The sequence below is a fragment of the Colletotrichum phormii genome (assembly GCF_030913505.1).
Source record: "Colletotrichum phormii strain CBS 102054 chromosome Unknown BDP81scaffold_20, whole genome shotgun sequence".
NCBI lineage: Eukaryota > Fungi > Ascomycota > Sordariomycetes > Glomerellales > Glomerellaceae > Colletotrichum > Colletotrichum phormii.
Genome location: NW_026851462.1, coordinates 67,426 through 82,864, shown reverse-complemented (window position 1 = coordinate 82,864; position 15,439 = coordinate 67,426). Strand labels below are relative to the sequence as shown.

Below are 15,439 nucleotides of genomic sequence, written 5' to 3'. Positions count from 1 at the left end.
ATCCACTTTCCCAATATTTCTCAACCCCAATCATCTCGCCTCGAACTGAACCATTCTATCCCAAACCAGTCAGTCTGCGCTCTACCGTCTTCCCAAAAGCAGGCAAGAAAAAACTCACCTCTTGGTTCTCTCCTTGTAAAGAATACGACATCCACACTCCTTGCATCTGATGGGATCGGCGCGGCGCAGCTGGAACTTGAGACCGCAGTCGCCGCAGAGGTATTGCATCTGGGGGCCCTCGGCGCCGTAGGACTGGTAGGCGGCCGCGCTGGGCGCTGAGGCGGCGCCGGCGGCGGGAACTTGGTAGGCTTCGCGGGACATGTTGAGTAGCTGTATTCTCTCTCTTCTTCTTATCTTTCTAGTCTTTCGGTGTTGTGGGGATTCGTGACGTTTCGTTTGGGAGGTTGTTAAGGCGCGTCGGATATTGAAGTTTTGGCGATTTTCTTTCCAAAGGCGACGGGATTGGAAATGCAGGCAGAAGTCGTGGTGGGGCGGCTGGCATGACAATTTGTCAGGCGGTGAAGGCGCATAGAAGCGGCAGAAAAAAAGAAGTTTCCAAGGTTGGGCCTCGGGCGGTGTGCGCGGCGGTGTTTGTCGGGGTGCTGTCCAGACTCCAGTGGTGTGGTGGAGCTCTGGCGAATGAGGTGGGGGGCCTCTGAGCTGGCCCACTTCCCGAGGTTATCGCTTGTTATCCGTCCCTTTCCTGGGGGAAAGAGCTCTCCGGGATTTTGGAGGAAACAACCTAACTCTTGGACGCTGCAGTTTAGGTTGTCCAACGAACCTCACATCTTTCGCATCGTTCACTAGATTTCTTTTCTTCTTTTCAACTTCCCAAGATTCCTTCGGGCTCTGTATTACTTCCAAAGCGACATGACAGCGGGCGTTTCTAGACCCCACCCCAAGCATAATCACGACTCCATACACCCGATAATGCCAAAGCTCCCCCCGACTTCCTACACAACCACAAACACCACGATACCGCCCAGGGCCACCCCATCATGACACCAAACTCCCAATTCGACGCGGGCCTGTCCCACCCAGAAGGCCAATGCCCCTTTTGCGTAATCGCAACAGAATACCCTCCCTACGACCCCTCCAAACCCCCACAAGACGACGGCCCCAATGCAACCCTCGACCCAAACCGCATCCCCACGCCCGCCTTCATCGTCCTCTCGACTCCTCTCCTCGTCGCCTTCCTCGACATCCTTCCCCTATCCCGGGGCCACCTCCTCCTCTGCCCGCGCGCCCACCGCCCGAAATTGACCGACGCCTCACCCGAGGAGTCGGCCGAGATGGGCCGCTACCTGCGCGTGCTGTCCAACGCCCTGGCGCGCACGACGGGCGTGGAGGATTGGAACGTTGTGCAGAATAACGGGGCTGCGGCGGCGCAGGTTGTGATGCATATGCACTTCCACCTCATTCCGCGACCCGAGATACGCGCGAGCGGGCGCTATAGCGAGAGCTTCACCATGTTTGGGCGGGGCCGGAGGGAAGAGTTGGACGATGAGGATGCGGAGCATTTCGCAAAGGAGTTGCGAGAGAACGTGGCTGATATCTTGAGAGAAGAGAAGCACAAGCCGAAACTTTGATGAGCGAGATGGGATGAGGACTATGCTTTTTTTTTTTTTTTTTTAAAAAAAAAGATCATTTATTCATCTCATGTATATCAAGGACTATTACGTCCTAGCTGCCTGTGTGTGGCAGCATGTGTTATCACGCCGTAGCGTTGTTTCGTTTCTTTTTCAACTCATTATGTGAGTCCACCACTTCTTCTCACTCATTACATTCCTGCCCGGACTGAGAAATTTACTCATCATCACCAAAGAAGACCTTGACACCATCGGGAAGGAAGGTGCCGTCGCAGACCTTGAAGCGGTCGGGAATGGCGGAGATCTTCTTGATCTCGTCATCGGTGAGGGACCATCCGTCGAGGTCGTAGTTGGCCTTGATGCGGCCCTCGGAGACGGACTTGGGGATGACGCTGACGTCTCTGGCCAGGCCCCACTGGAGGAGGACCTGCTGGGGAGTGCGGTCCTTGGACTTTGCAATCTCGAGGAGGGTCTGGTTGGTGTAGAGGGGGGAGTCGGTGCTGCCCAGGCACGAGTAGGCGGTGGCGTGGATGCCCTTTGACTTGCAGTACTCGAGGAGCTTGGGGGAGGGGTTGCAGGGGTGAAGCTCGATCTGGTTGACGGCGGGGACGATCTGGGCATATTGTTAGCATGGGCAATTCTGGAAGGGAAGAAGAGAGAAGTACCTTGGTGGAGGGGTCGCTAAGAAGGCGCTCGAGGTGGGTGAGGCCAAAGTTGGAGACACCAATGTTCTTGACCTTGCCGGTCTCGACGAGCTTCTGCAGCTCGCGCCAGGTGTCGACGTAGTCCCAGTCGGGGTAGTGCTTCTTGAGGTCATCGGGGTCGGTGCTGGAGGGCCAGTGCATGAGGTAGAGGTCGACGTAGTCGGTCTGGAGGTTCTCGAGGGACTTTGTGATGGCCTCGGGAACGCGCTTGTGCCAGGGGTTGTCGAGCTTGGTGGTGAGCCAAATCTCCTCGCGGGGGACGCCCGAGGCAATGATGCCGTCGCCAACCTCCTTCTCGTTCTGGTAGGCGAAAGCGGTGTCAATGTGACGGTAGCCGTTCTTCAGGGCAGACTCGACGGCGAGCTTGACCTGGTTGGGGCCGGACTGCCAGGTTCCCAAGCCGATGGCGGGGATCTTAGCACCCGTGTTGAGGGTGAAGGTACGGGAGGTCTGGGACATTTTGGGCAGTGTGTGGGGTGTACACTATAGAGTCGGGGGTATCTTGGAATAGAAAGCAAAAGACTCGGAACGGGAAGAGAGAAAGAGAAGTTATCGTGGAACAGCAAGAGATGCGCCTGGGTGGGATGGGGGAGAGCTCTTTTGTATGCGCTCAACACGGCGGGAAATCATGTAAGCAGGCAGTAGATGGGACAGGAAGCTACGACTATTGAGCTCGGCATCCTTTGCACCTCGTTTTGTTCCATTTTTTGATCGCCTATTTGTCTATCCGCCATGTACTTTACTACCCAAGCTGAGGAAGGTACTATGTAAGTGTGAAAGGTGAGGTAAGTGCCACGTAGAGTACCTGCGTTCGGGTGATAACGCTCCTACGCGCGAGGTATCTTTCGTCTCTGTTTCCTTCTCCATACCTTATGGAGGGGTTGAAGGAGAGGAAGGTCCAGTCCATTGAGTTGTTTGGCCCCCCGCCAGCCCCTGATCCTGCCACTTCTGCCACTCCTGCCCCCAAATGTCCAGAGCTGCCCCTCCCCCCACCTCGTGTGCGCCTGGGAATGACGCAGGAGCAACCGGGGACCGGGGGTTGTATCTTTTTCTTTTTCTCTTTTTTCTATGCGCGTTGGATGCGCCTCGATGCGCCGGTCCGCGGGCACTTGCCGACCGACGACCCGCCAACCTATCCGCTTCCAGCGTTTCTGCTGTCTAATACCTATCAAGATTCTTTACCTATCAGATACGGCAATCTGGTTTCTGCTGTGGTGCCGCTATCCCCGAGGGAGCAGTTTTACCAGTTGAATCCTTCTCTAGTCTGTCTCCTCGGTCCGTTACCCCCTTTCACATATGCTACCTTAGTAAGGATCTCTTTCATATGCCTTCATCACTCTCATTGTGTCATTGACAGTTCCGCGGGGTGAGTAGGTATTCTGGATAGTACTTCGATATATCCAGCAGAGGGGCAACGATCCAAGAAATAAAGAAACGGCCGGGGAATTCACGCCGAGCAGAAAAAACCAAGCCAGCCTGGACCTAGTCAGCCCAGCCGTTTCCTTTCCAACCCGCCTGATTGGCAGCGTTTGTTACCCGTCCCAATCCGCGTCGCTGGGACCGGGCAAATGTCCACCGACGCGCCATATTCTTTTCAATACTCCCTAAGATACGCACTTTCTCATAAAATTCATACTCGCCCCATCGACTCTGCCGGGCCAACAGGACGTCACACAATTGTTGGATGCAATGCGCATCTAGTTGGCCCTCGAGAGGCGGCGCATGGACTTTTGACGCCCAGTTCCCGGGCCTGCGGAACCTGGGCCCAAACCTGACTGCGCAACACTGCAGCCGCGCGAATGTCTTGCCAGAGATTCATCGACCCCCCACCTTGCCACGACTCTTATATTCTGTGACACTCGTCTTGTTTTCTTCTTTCTTGAAGAAGAACAATAAAGAACGTGCCAGAACAACATGGAAGGAAACCCCTCTGCCTGCTTCATTCCCTCTTCTGCTCATACCCTCCCCCTCTATTTTGACTATCGTATGTCTTGGGCCCTTGTTGTTCTGGAAGAAGTCGTCAGCTTTCGAAGGTTTGCCGGTCGTATCAGTTGAACTGCAGTTTCTGCCAAGTGGATGCCTTACTTCATCTCCCCCTAGAGCCATGCTGTATTCTCAGCTTACTCCCGATATGAGCCTTTTCTTTTGAACAATCATCTCAAGCCAAGGTTTTGCTCTCTGGAAGTTGACTTGGAGAAGACCCAAGCTCAGGGACCCATGCCCCTCTGCTGACCATCACTCTCAAACCCCCGCAATGTGTCTGTATAACCAGCTTACTCTTTGTAGCTTGTTTCACAGGGCATGAGTTTGACAGTTGGTAGCAGTGAATACTTTGTGGATGACAGATGAGACAAGACAACATGTCGTTGTTTTAAGCACAATGTCGCATTTAGATCCCCGAGACTCGGCCCGATCACCTTTGGCGGGATGGGTTCGTTCGGCAAGGCCCAACGTGTCCCGGTCCAAGGTACTCAACTTACCCCATCAGTGGCGTGATCGTCGAATGAGATGAGCCTAGCGGAATGGGCTTGAGGTATCCGTAGCCACCTGTAACATTGCATTTGCAGAGTCATTCTTGTCAATGTTTCCTATTTTGATTATCTTATTACAAGGCGCCTTTCGCCGTTCCCTTGAAACTGGCTCAGACCGGTGAGGTCCTTTTTGCCGTGCGCTGCTTGGTATTGAGATCTACTCAGCCGGCACAAAACTTAGCTTAACTATGAGATTTCCCAGGGCAGAGAGACCAGACATCATTTGAATACATAGAGTGTAGCTAGCCCTTGCCAATGCCATCCTGGCAACACACACACACACATGTCAGTGCTCCAGATCTCCTCCTGGCCCTAGACCGCCCGAGGTCGCCATTGGTTCCTCTCATTGACCCGGATCTCCGCTGAATCGTACTCCATCTGATGCTCTACAAACTCTATCAGGACGTCAACGACATCTCTCTAGCCAACTGCTAAGCCTCGGCCCAAATCTACTTACGTATACTTGCTCGCTCACGTTGAAGCTACCCCTAACTAGCCTTGAGGTTTTGCTTATCTTGGCACACGATGCACCATGGGCCGGGGTGTCTTTTTCAGTTGCTGGAGAATAGGATCGGAAGTAGCCCAACGTATTCACCGTTATGGACTGAGCTAGCTTGCTCGCAGGCGATGGAAGTAACGTATCCTAGTAGACGGTCGGTAATGGAAGACGGCGAGGCAAGGTGGTACTAGGACCTTGAGAGGCAAGCTACCTTTATAATTCCTTCCTACATCTAGCTCATCAGGGTGAGGAAGCCATCTGATTTGGATACCTTACCTCTCCCCATCTTCTGCTCCCCTCTCCTCTTTTCCCCCTTTCAATCTCACACATCCAAATCAGAGCAGTTTCTCTCATCCACCAAATTTTAGTCACTATATAACGTCATTTAAGCATTTACCACCACTCAGCATATCAAACTCCATACTAGAGCCTATGGCGTCACAGGGAGCTTTGGAGTAACTTCAGACTCAGACACACGATGAAATCACCACGCCCCGGACGGAAGTTCAGAACTTCTATATTAAGTTCTGTCAGTGAGCATGTGCTTTGAATGTCTAATCAGGAAGAACGAACCTGCAAGAGGCTAGGCGAGTGACGGCTTGTGTCATTGCCTTGATTTCGCGTCGCAGGTCTTGATAACATCGCAAAGAGCTTGCACATGTTTCGTATCTTCTTCATATCCCATCAACTGCTAAATAGCGTCAGTACGTGTTACAAAGGGTAATAACGAATTTGGTGTGAATCCGACCCTATTTTCCCCTGTATACGTCTATGAATATCGTCGAAATGAAGCCGAGTTGGAGAAAGCCTGGAGATGGATATACTGACGCCATCTAGCAACTAAGTCGGATGGTGTGCCGGAACCTCTATTGCTCCTCCAGTTTTGTGTTTTGTGTGCGGTTATCATGGTGCCATGATCTACTTAGGCACATCTTCCCTGATGACTAGCTGTATGCTATAGAGTAGAAATACGGAGGGTTTTGCGAAGTGTCTTTCTCGAAGAAGCAGCATAGCTTAATGGCAAATGACACTGGAACGTACACAATCTACGAAGTAGTCGGCATTGGTCTTAACAGTCCGGGAGCTCGAAACGGGGGCGCGCTCACGAAATTTGCAGCCGGCTAGGAAATCGAAGACTTCTCAACCTCTTCCCGAGCTATACGAGATTAGTAGTCAAGTCCTCAAGATGTACAAGCCATGCCAAATTCCTTCTCTCGACGCCAAAAGACCCCACCAAGCTGCGAAGTCCTAGATCTCGCAATGGCCGTTTGTAGTGTCGGCAATCCAGCAATTCTGCGACCTTGTCCGTAGCCGCAGGGAATTGAATAAGACGCGACTTTATACTTCTCCAACGGCCTGTATGCCCGCATTAAAGAACGTCTTGGGACCAAATCTGTGTCTTGTTTATATCCCCGCCCCTGACAAGTAATCATATAGGCTGAAGCCGAGTTTATGATCTCAGGGTCGTTCATCAATCATCGAAAGAATGGTCGAGGGCCGTACTTGAAGATACTCCGGGCGCCGATGATTCAGTCCAGCTCTGACAGGATGAAGTTGCAATGGATTGGGTGTTCTACGTTTGCATTGCTCTTCAGCAAGTCTGAAAGTTTGTCTAGTGGTACCGGTTTTCACAAGCTTTCCAGATTGACCTCCTCCTTCCTCCGTCTCACCCTAATCTTTGCTCCTGTATTCCAGTTCAAACTGAAGCCGTGCGCCTGCACCGAACAATCAGACCCGGGAACCAGCTCAAGATCATACTTTAGAAGCAAGTGGCACATGGCAATCTTGACTTCGTTTGCAGCAAAGAAGCGTCCGGGGCAGGCATGCTGTCCGTGGCCAAAGCCAAGAGAATCTGGGCCCGTTGTTACGAATGCGCCTGGTTTTCTTTTCCCGGTGTATGGCGCATGCGCAGGAAGCGGTAGCCGTCAAACTCGAGGGGGTTCTCGTAGATTGCCGGGTCGTGTCTCGAGGTGTTGGCGACGGCGCATTTCATAGCTTTGGGAATGACCGTTCCATCAGAGAGCTGAACGTCAGCGTCGGCAATGCGGCCCATGGAAACTGGCAGTGAGAATTGTTAGAATAAGTGGCTTATACATGCTGCGAAAAAAAAAAAAAAGGTTTTGCGACTTACTCGACTGAATCGGCTTCATCCTCTGCGTCTCTTTCATCACGCTATCCAAAAGCTTGAGATTGAAAAGCGACGTCTTCGCCCAGCCTTCCTTCACGAGAACCTCAATCATCTCAGATCGAAGCGCAGCCACCAACTCAGGTCTCGGAACAATGTTCAAAATCAGTTGCGTCATGAGGTCGGTCATCGTATAAATCGCAGCTCCAGCGAGCGCAAGTTGGTAGATGGCCGGGTCATACTCTGACCTTGCGGACTCCTCCTCACCCCACTGAATCGCATCATCATACGTCGGCACCGGGCGTCCTTGTTCGACCGCGGCGCGCTTGTCGCGCGTGCTCGGGCGGCGATAAGCGGCTGAATGATGGAACGGGTCTGGGCCACGTGGCTTCGAACGCGCTGGCACTCTGGTAGGAGCCAGTGGGCTATACGTCTCAGGGGCTTTGGAAACATGCGAAGTCTCTCCGCTGCGATGAAGCAGTCCACCACGTACATGACTGTGATGTTCAGCCATGCTTCGCTGCGGCAGAGTTCCGGGCCGAGGAAGACGCGGGAAGAGAGGCGGGAGACTACGTTGAGAATTGTCTGGCCCAAGCTGACTTCATGCCATTCTGTACATCCAAGGGTGTCAAACTGGAGTAGAATATGGGGGGTACTCGGGAAGTCCCTACCTGTCGAGTCGCCAAGGACTGTCTGAAAAGAGAACGCTGTCTCATCAGAAAGTGGCTTCGTGATCTTCGCTTTTATAGCATAGTCGGGTTAGACTTTGGGGCGACAACAAAGAACAATGAGACGAATGGAAGGCTTACCTAGAAACTTGGTGAGTTGCTTCTTGGCGACCAAGATGAGAATCTGGATAGCGCTTCCCGCCCCAAATGGTTCGAAACCAGGCAGATAAGCATGGAAATCCTGCATCATTCAGGTCAGCAATTTCTTTTAACATCTCAGGAATGCGTACCTACATGTTCCGTATTCTTCAAAAAGCTCAGCTTTGGGTCGTTTCGAACCTCATCAACATGCTTCGGAGCCAGCATAATCACGCGGCCGGTGTCAGACATGACGCTGTAAGGCTCTCCCCCAAACGTCTTGGAACCTTGTTGAATGATTTCATTGCTTCGCTGAACAAAGTCCCTCTTGACGGCTGCTCCACTTAGATCGAACAGCTGCGGCGGGTTGACGAGAGGCGGCAACTTGGACTTGTGATCGGTCCAGATTTTGTAGGCTATGACAGCGGTCATCAAGGCAGCTACGATGCTCCAAGCCTCGGCTGAGAGTCTCAAGCTATCCGAGAAGACCATCGAGCTGCGGCTAGTAGCCAATGTAGAAGCTGACGGTTCTGATGCCATTGGGAACGGTTGCAGAGATTGTGACGATGTGACTGCTGCTTGGGTAGACGGTGTAGACGACTAACAGGACGATCTGGTGGACTTCTTTTTAGACATTATATAATTCACTCGATACATTGCCCATTAGAAGTCCTGTAGACGGAGACGAATACGGATACGCTCACCGCAAACATCTACAGCCCCCGAACGCTTGGTATTTACAAAAATAACACAGCGTTTCAGCAATTTGCCGTCATAAAGGGTAACATCTCCATCGACAACGACTCAACTTACACAAACGCCAGGGTCTGTACTTTCATATCTCGAACAGGAAGAGTCATCTCTCGGACCGAAGTAACGATCCATTCGCACGAGAGATAAGCCATCGGGTTGTTGGGCGAACACCGGCCCCCGCCAAGCTGACATGACACGACATATGCAGGGCAGCATTATTATTGATTCAAAAAACGATTGGCAGCGGCTCGCGAACGTGAATCATGGGCTGCAGGCGAGATTTACGAGAATCTACAAACGAGGACAAGGAGAAGGTCGGAGCTTACGGGGGTCGGCAGAAGGCAGGCCGGCAGTCGCAACCCCACTTCCCGCACCCGGCAGATCGGGCTGGTAAAGTTTGCGTCGCTACCACGACTATTCCGGCTTTGTGGCACAATTAGCATAAGTTGAAGCGCTGTTTCTTTCCTTTGAGACCTGCGACTTATTACTTATGGAGTGGTCTAGTGGCAATAGAACTTTTTTCGAACACACAATTCTTGGGTAACAATGGCTTCCGAAGCGATCGGACGTTGACACCCGTCCCACCGGTGCCGATGGGCCGGCTCTAGCGAAGGAGAGACAGAGTGTATCAAGACTGGTCATCCCTGGTTCAACTGGATTGAAGATAGTAAGTATGCATGCATTAATAGCATACTGCAGATTGGCCACAATTGAAGGTCTAGATGGATTTTGAAAGCTCGTAGTTGAAGCGGCGGTCCTTCCTAGACGTCCTGCTGCGCCAAGCCCAAGCTAGTACGTCGGCGCTCATGGGAATTGCTATATATCATCCCACCGGTCTCCACAGTCGTCCGACTGCCAGGGGACTACCAGGGAAAACATCTCTCGGGAATCTTGAACCTTCCACGCATGGCACTCTAAACCTGGCATAACCCCCCACCGAGGGTCGCTCGGATTATATTGCCTTTTGGGGTGTTCATGATATGCTTAAGTAGCAGATCGTTGAAGCTGATGACTCTAATATAGAAGACTATTGTGAGACGGCTATCTTTTGCTTTCGCAATGAAGGAAGTCTTTGCCCGTCGATACAAAACCTCGTGGCGTGCGGTGTTGATAAGAGCGTTTTCTTGATTTCCCCCTCGAGCTACAGTATCCCGTCGACTGCTATTGAAATATACTCCAAGAGTGCGTACTTCTTCGAAGGGTACCAGTAAAACATGTTTTGATCTGTTTATATTTCCCTTGTTTTCGCCTTTTAAAAGGGGTAGAGTTGGAGAACAACTGGAGATGCTTATAGATACGCCGCCTAGCAGTCGATGGGATAGGGAAGTAGTCTCGATTCTCCTATTGTCCGCTCTCTGAATCAAGGCTGAAATAGTTGGTAAAAAGCTATGGAAGAATAAACGTCATTCGACCAGGTATTGATGCGAATACGTTTGCTACTGAATTATAGGGAGGTGGGAGTGGCTCCTCTTGGGTACATGTAGAATCGTTTGTATGTACGGGACGGGACGATCCCTTTAAGAGATATCGAAGCTCAGCTAGAGATCTCTGGAGACATTACACAAGCGACTTATGTATATCTAGACCATTAGCTACCTATGGCAGTGTAACTAAAATGCTACAACTTTTCCCATTCGTGCAGGGCGCAAGGATGGGTAAGGCAGCCAGGAAAAGCAGATCTTGGATGCTTAGAACATCAAGCAAGATGCTCTTCTCTTGCCTTGGCATGCAAATTCCAAGATCTCTCAGTGCAGTGTATCAAGTGAGCAATATTCATATACACTGTTGAGCAAGGTAAATCCATGTAGCCCTGCCAACGGTCCGTTACTATGATATCGAAGTTTGGACAATCGTTGACGCAAGCTGCATGTTACCTTGGCTGGCCACAAAAAAACATACAACACCAGGTATTCGCTGATCGTCACCGACTCAACTACTGATCTGGCCCTCATCAGCTTGTCTATGGGAGAGCGGACGGGATCCCGAATTTTCTGATGGGTGTGGTCGTATGTGCTTGTAGATCGCAGGAAGTTTCATTATATCGGAAAGAGAGCATTGCTTCACTGGCTCACCCTGACGTGGGCTAGAAGTCATCGGGCCTGGCGGGGATTTGAACTCCACGCATCAACCGTTACTGAACGGAATGCTCCGCATACAGCCAGTATCCCCTGAGACCTTTCCAATAATCCCCAAAGCCAAAGTACCTCGCTATTCGGAGAGAGGTTTGACTTCCTAGTGGCTGCTGAAACCCCCGTGATTATTGCAACTATCGTATGATGAGGCGGGAGCATCATCACAACTCAATGAAAAACCCAATTGAGGCTACCTCAGGAGATTCAAAAACCCCGAGGAGAAATACGTGAATGAGTGTGAAACCAAATACTCTCGTTGGCAAATTGGGCGCGTACAGGCCCGTTTCCCAGTCCATAACAGTGAGTTTGCTTCATGGATCCTCTACTCTTCTGATAACATCAACAAGTTTTCGTGATACGGTCATGGCGATAATAGACACAGACGAAGTGACAGCACGCATTCTGACTCGAACGCATGCTTTACATCATCATCTACAGCCACCCTCAGCGAATCATCCCGTGTGTATATATTCATACCGGCTTTATAGAATAAGGTGTACACACAGAAGCAAACGCCCTTCAAACCATTTCCGTCACCAGCACAACAGACGCTTTCCTAGGTCGGTCGGTTAGGTCAAACTGTCTGAGTGGTGTAGTAATTCAAGGTTAGCAATCAATTATCTTCGCCAAGCAGCCTGCTCGACGATAGGCTCCGAGTTCGAGGTTCGATTCCCAGCATGAGCACCAAGAGATGTAGTGCCGTCCCGGCGGGGGTGGGAAACTCCTTTCTTCTTCTGTTTCCTCTTCTCTTTCCGGAGCCGAAGATTTTGAACCCCGGGTCTTCGGCCCCGTCCCGCTCATCGTGAGCGGATACCCGGAAACCAACCCTCAGTCGAAAAACCGCACGGAAGGCCCGAACCTTTTTTTAATTTTTTAGCCCCCAAGACTCTGGCCCCCCGAAACGTACCCCCCAACTGACGTCGCTCAAAAGGCCGACGGGACCTTTTATGCGGCCTGCGGACATAACGTCTTGCTGCTCTCGGCAATCAAACCAAGCAGGGGAGCTTACAGGACCAACACTGTTTCCCCAAGAGGTTGAAAATGGGGGACATTCATTGATTGGCGCACAGAGCAAGACCACACAACATGCTGAGACTCGGGCATGTCTGCATCTTGATTGACACCCAATCTATAGCAAAAAAAAAAAAAGGATACAAAAAAAATACAGATATAACTCATCTTATTCCGCCATATCTCATTGTTCCCAATCTTTTCGAGATTTCCATTACTCCGTACGGCTACGCCGTTTCCTTTTCGGCGCAACTCTTCCAAAGTTCCCCCCCTCAGTCCGAAAGGAGAGAAGACGAAACGAACTACATCCGTGCGCGCGACAGTGATCTTAAGTGGTTGGCATGTGAGGGCCATTGCTTCCATTGCGAGTGTCGCATTCTGTCGCAACTCGAGAACAGCTTGCATTTGCATCGCATTGGAAAGACGATGATTGACTTCAAATTGTTGTCAACACAAAGCGGGAGAGAGTGCATCGCATCATGCCGCGGGTGGATCGCTACTCAAGCAGGAACCCGATGGTACCCTCTTGCTGGAATCGATCACTTGTCGAACTGATGATCGAACACGAGAGAACTGATGAAGGTGGATGAAAAGTGGAAGTTGGTACTGCTATATAGAACACACGACGACTTTACTCCTCGGCATCACCGCCGGCAGCAACAGCCTTGGCGGCATCGCCGTTAGTAGCGGCAGGTGCCTCAGTAGCCTTGACCTCGCCCTTGGCGGGAGCATCTTCGACGCCGTTGGCAGCCTCCTCGTCGGCCTCGGCCTCTTCTTCCTCCTCCTCAGCGTTGTCTTCGCCCTCGGGCTCGTCTTCCGCTTCCTCTTCCTCATCGGCTGCCTCTTCAGCCTCGGCCGCGTCATCCGTGGCAGCGGTCTCGGTCTTCCGCTTCTTCGATGGAGGGGCTTTCTCTGTGGATTCTGCACGTTAGCTCTCTGTTTGGGTAGACCGATTGGCTTGTTGAGCGCTTTTAGATGGACTTACCGTCTACGCCGTTGGCATCTGCGTCTTCCTCGGCATCACCCTCTTCCTCCTCATCCTCTTCTTCCTCAACGTCGTCGTCACCCTCCTCTCCATCTTCCTCTGATTGATACCTAGTGGGCGAGCCTTGTTAGTTGTGTGGTGAAGGGAGATGGAATACAGGACAGTGATCGTGTATGCGAGAACGCTTCCAAGACCTCGGGGGAGCCTGGCGCATAGTTATGGCAGCATTGGAGCTTCAATGACAAGATGGCTCCATATGCGCATACAAATTCGAGGTCTGAGTAGGAACATCACTCGATGTTCACTATCCCTCAAAGGAAATCGACGGCGTGGGTAGGATAGGGACTACTTACTCCTCTTCCTCTTCACCGTCGTCATCGGGGAGGGAGACGAGCTCCTCTTCCTCTTCTTGCTTTCTCTTGCGGGTGGACATTGTGTGATGGAGGAGCTCCGGAGGGTTCAATTGGGTGTATTAGGTTGTCTCGGGATGAGAATTCAGTAGGAGACAGACAAGAGAGGGATGGGAAGAGAGAGAGATATGTAGGAGAAGTAGGGAGAGAAGAGAGAGAGAGTTGGGGGACGGCCAGGACGAAAGGTAGGCAAGGTAGGTAGGTAGGTCGACGCAAGGAAAGCTATGGGGGGAGGACGGGGCAAGGTCAAAGGTGGGTGGGTGCGAGTCTCCTGGTGGTAGCTCTGGCTCTGGGAGCGCAATGGGCGGGCGCGAGGAAGAGAAAAGAGGAGGGAGTGCGAGGCAGTGAGTGGTGTGGTGCGGTGCGTTGCGGTGCGTTGCGCAAGAGAGTGAGGACTGAGGGGGGGGGGTAGGGGAGCTCCCTCTCAGCTCCGTGGTGCGCGTTCTGCCATACTGTTTGTGAGGGAGCGTGTGCGAGGCAGAGCCGGCCGGAGGTAAGGTAGAGAGCCAGAGGTCCCAAGGAACAAGCGCCAGAGACTTTGGAGCTGGAGCATCTCCCAGTCCCAGAGACAAAAACTACCTAGGCCAGGACTGAGAGGAGGGAGGCCAAGATGGATGGGTGGAGGGTGGCTGGGGGGAGCTTCGAATCGATTGTCGGGGGGTGGTGCAAGCCGGCGACTGAGAGGAGAGAGAGAGAGAGAGAGAGAGACGAGACGATCAGCGGAGGAGGAGACTGGAGAGACGTGAGCGAGAGAGAGAAAGAGGATCGCGCGAGGGCGAGGGTGCGGTGCGCGGGCGCGGGCGTGGACGTCGGTGTGGGCGTGAGCGGAGGAATCGGGTTGGGTAGAAGATCCAAACAGGGAATCCAGACTGATCCGGCGCAAGTTGGTCGACGGTTCAGCGTTCGAACTCGGAGTCTGACGCTCTGGTTGGTCCGTCGAGCAGGAGGAGCTCGGACCTCTCTGGGGAAGCAACAGCATCACCATCCCTGCCCGGACCTAAGTTAAGGTGCGTGCAGCTCTGCGGCAGTATGAAGGACGGATACTCCGTAGGTGATACCTAGCAGCAAGCAGTAGCATCACCGAGGTGGGAGAGGACGAAGAAGCTCTGATGCCTTGCCGTTCCTCGTAGGAGTGCCAGTGTTCCTGAACTCTTGTCCATCACCCTCACCATCAACCCCCCGTCTGGAGCCCTCCCCATTCCCTCAGTCTTCCCCCCTTTACGCTTGCGTTGCTCTCGGTTGCTGCTGCTGCTGCTGCTGCTGCTGCTATCACCCCTGTGTCAATCGAAAGCCGTATCCGTAGCTGGAAGCTGTATCTGAGAAAGCCAATGACAGTCCTCAATCACTAGCAATTTCTCGATGCAGATACACCCTTGGTGTAAAGGAGCAAACCATGATAGCCGACCGCACGCTGACGTGATTGTACCCGGAACGGGACGTCATGAGCGCCGTCATCACGTGCGCTAGGCTCCCGAGTCCAGTCCATCCGGGTCGCAAATACAATTCCGTTCCGTCTTTAATCCGTAGCTGCTTGGCGGGCACCCACCAGACTCGACCTTGAGCTCCGTCATCGCCCCTCCAGTCTTTAGGTACTCACGTACTCAAGCTTGCACTTGCAGCCTTGAAAAAGCTTGGTAGCGGATGTCCTTGAGACGAGCGCATGCCCTAGTCGAGCTAGTTGATCAGCGAATACAGAAGGAGAGAGAATTTGAGAAACAGGAGAGGAAGAGAGTCAGTCCATTCATTCAATAATGACTAGAAGATGATACTCTTGAATGGTGCGGACCGTTCATCAACGCGCTCATGCATGGGGAACTTTCCGTCTTGCATCGTAGAGGAGAGATATGAGGGAGGAGCTGGTTCGCTGTGTTGACAATAGGGCGCGTCGTATACG

General features: G+C 52.3%; 7 protein-coding genes across 7 annotated transcripts; 3 read left to right on the top strand and 4 right to left on the bottom strand.

Annotated features, from left to right (window-relative positions):
- Positions 1-30: 30 nt before the first annotated feature.
- BDP81DRAFT_397606 (DNA directed RNA polymerase) lies at positions 31-321 on the bottom strand (the record flags this gene model as incomplete). Its single annotated transcript, XM_060588347.1, has 2 exons — positions 31-55; positions 119-321. The coding sequence occupies 2 exons, from the start codon at positions 319-321 to the stop codon at positions 31-33; spliced, it is 228 nt and encodes a 75-aa protein (XP_060441298.1).
- A 418-nt stretch (positions 322-739) lies between these two features.
- On the top strand, positions 740-1,669 carry BDP81DRAFT_435537 (HIT domain-containing protein). The gene has a single exon (XM_060591058.1). The coding sequence runs from the start codon at positions 999-1,001 to the stop codon at positions 1,587-1,589; it is 591 nt and encodes a 196-aa protein (XP_060441297.1). The 5' UTR covers positions 740-998; the 3' UTR covers positions 1,590-1,669.
- On the bottom strand, positions 1,634-3,082 carry BDP81DRAFT_381175 (aldo/keto reductase). The gene is made up of 2 exons (XM_060586874.1): positions 2,255-3,082; positions 1,634-2,202 (listed from the first exon to the last, which is right to left on the bottom strand). Exons 1-2 carry the CDS (start codon positions 2,750-2,752, stop codon positions 1,807-1,809), a joined length of 894 nt encoding a protein of 297 aa, XP_060441296.1. The 5' UTR covers positions 2,753-3,082; the 3' UTR covers positions 1,634-1,806.
- A 396-nt stretch (positions 3,083-3,478) lies between these two features.
- BDP81DRAFT_435535 (uncharacterized protein) lies at positions 3,479-4,701 on the top strand. The gene is made up of 3 exons (XM_060591057.1): positions 3,479-3,600; positions 3,668-4,300; positions 4,379-4,701. Exons 2-3 carry the CDS (start codon positions 3,978-3,980, stop codon positions 4,440-4,442), a joined length of 387 nt encoding a protein of 128 aa, XP_060441295.1. The 5' UTR covers positions 3,479-3,600; positions 3,668-3,977; the 3' UTR covers positions 4,443-4,701.
- A 2,250-nt stretch (positions 4,702-6,951) lies between these two features.
- BDP81DRAFT_463856 (cytochrome P450) lies at positions 6,952-8,794 on the bottom strand (the record flags this gene model as incomplete). The annotated part of the gene is made up of 7 exons (XM_060594072.1): positions 6,952-7,207; positions 7,255-7,381; positions 7,455-7,773; positions 7,833-8,059; positions 8,120-8,188; positions 8,258-8,357; positions 8,411-8,794. The coding sequence occupies 7 exons, from the start codon at positions 8,792-8,794 to the stop codon at positions 6,952-6,954; spliced, it is 1,482 nt and encodes a 493-aa protein (XP_060441294.1).
- A 3,326-nt stretch (positions 8,795-12,120) lies between these two features.
- Positions 12,121-12,743, top strand: BDP81DRAFT_94992 (uncharacterized protein). Its single transcript, XM_060596518.1, has one exon. It carries the CDS (start codon positions 12,226-12,228, stop codon positions 12,703-12,705), a length of 480 nt encoding a protein of 159 aa, XP_060441293.1. The 5' UTR covers positions 12,121-12,225; the 3' UTR covers positions 12,706-12,743.
- Positions 12,744-12,781: 38 nt separating this feature from the next.
- On the bottom strand, positions 12,782-13,568 carry BDP81DRAFT_397602 (uncharacterized protein; the record flags this gene model as incomplete). The annotated part of the gene is made up of 3 exons (XM_060588346.1): positions 12,782-13,062; positions 13,136-13,245; positions 13,489-13,568. 3 exons carry the CDS (start codon positions 13,566-13,568, stop codon positions 12,782-12,784), a joined length of 471 nt encoding a protein of 156 aa, XP_060441292.1.
- Positions 13,569-15,439: the final 1,871 nt, after the last annotated feature.

What these genes read in the sequence shown, in the direction of transcription:
- BDP81DRAFT_435537 (XM_060591058.1), top strand. Translation starts at nt 999, where the DNA reads ATGACACCAAACTCCCAATTCGACGCGGGCCTGTCCCACCCAGAAGGC.
- BDP81DRAFT_381175 (XM_060586874.1), bottom strand. Translation starts at nt 2,752, where the DNA reads ATGTCCCAGACCTCCCGTACCTTCACCCTCAACACGGGTGCTAAGATC. An exon ending in TTAGCGACCCCTCCACCAAG is followed by an intron (nt 2,203 to 2,254) that starts GTACTTCTCTCT and finishes CAATATGCCCAG; the next exon opens with ATCGTCCCCGCCGTCAACCA.
- BDP81DRAFT_435535 (XM_060591057.1), top strand. Translation starts at nt 3,978, where the DNA reads ATGCAATGCGCATCTAGTTGGCCCTCGAGAGGCGGCGCATGGACTTTT. An exon ending in TGTCTTGGGCCCTTGTTGTT is followed by an intron (nt 4,301 to 4,378) that starts CTGGAAGAAGTC and finishes TGGATGCCTTAC; the next exon opens with TTCATCTCCCCCTAGAGCCA.
- BDP81DRAFT_94992 (XM_060596518.1), top strand. Translation starts at nt 12,226, where the DNA reads ATGCTGAGACTCGGGCATGTCTGCATCTTGATTGACACCCAATCTATA.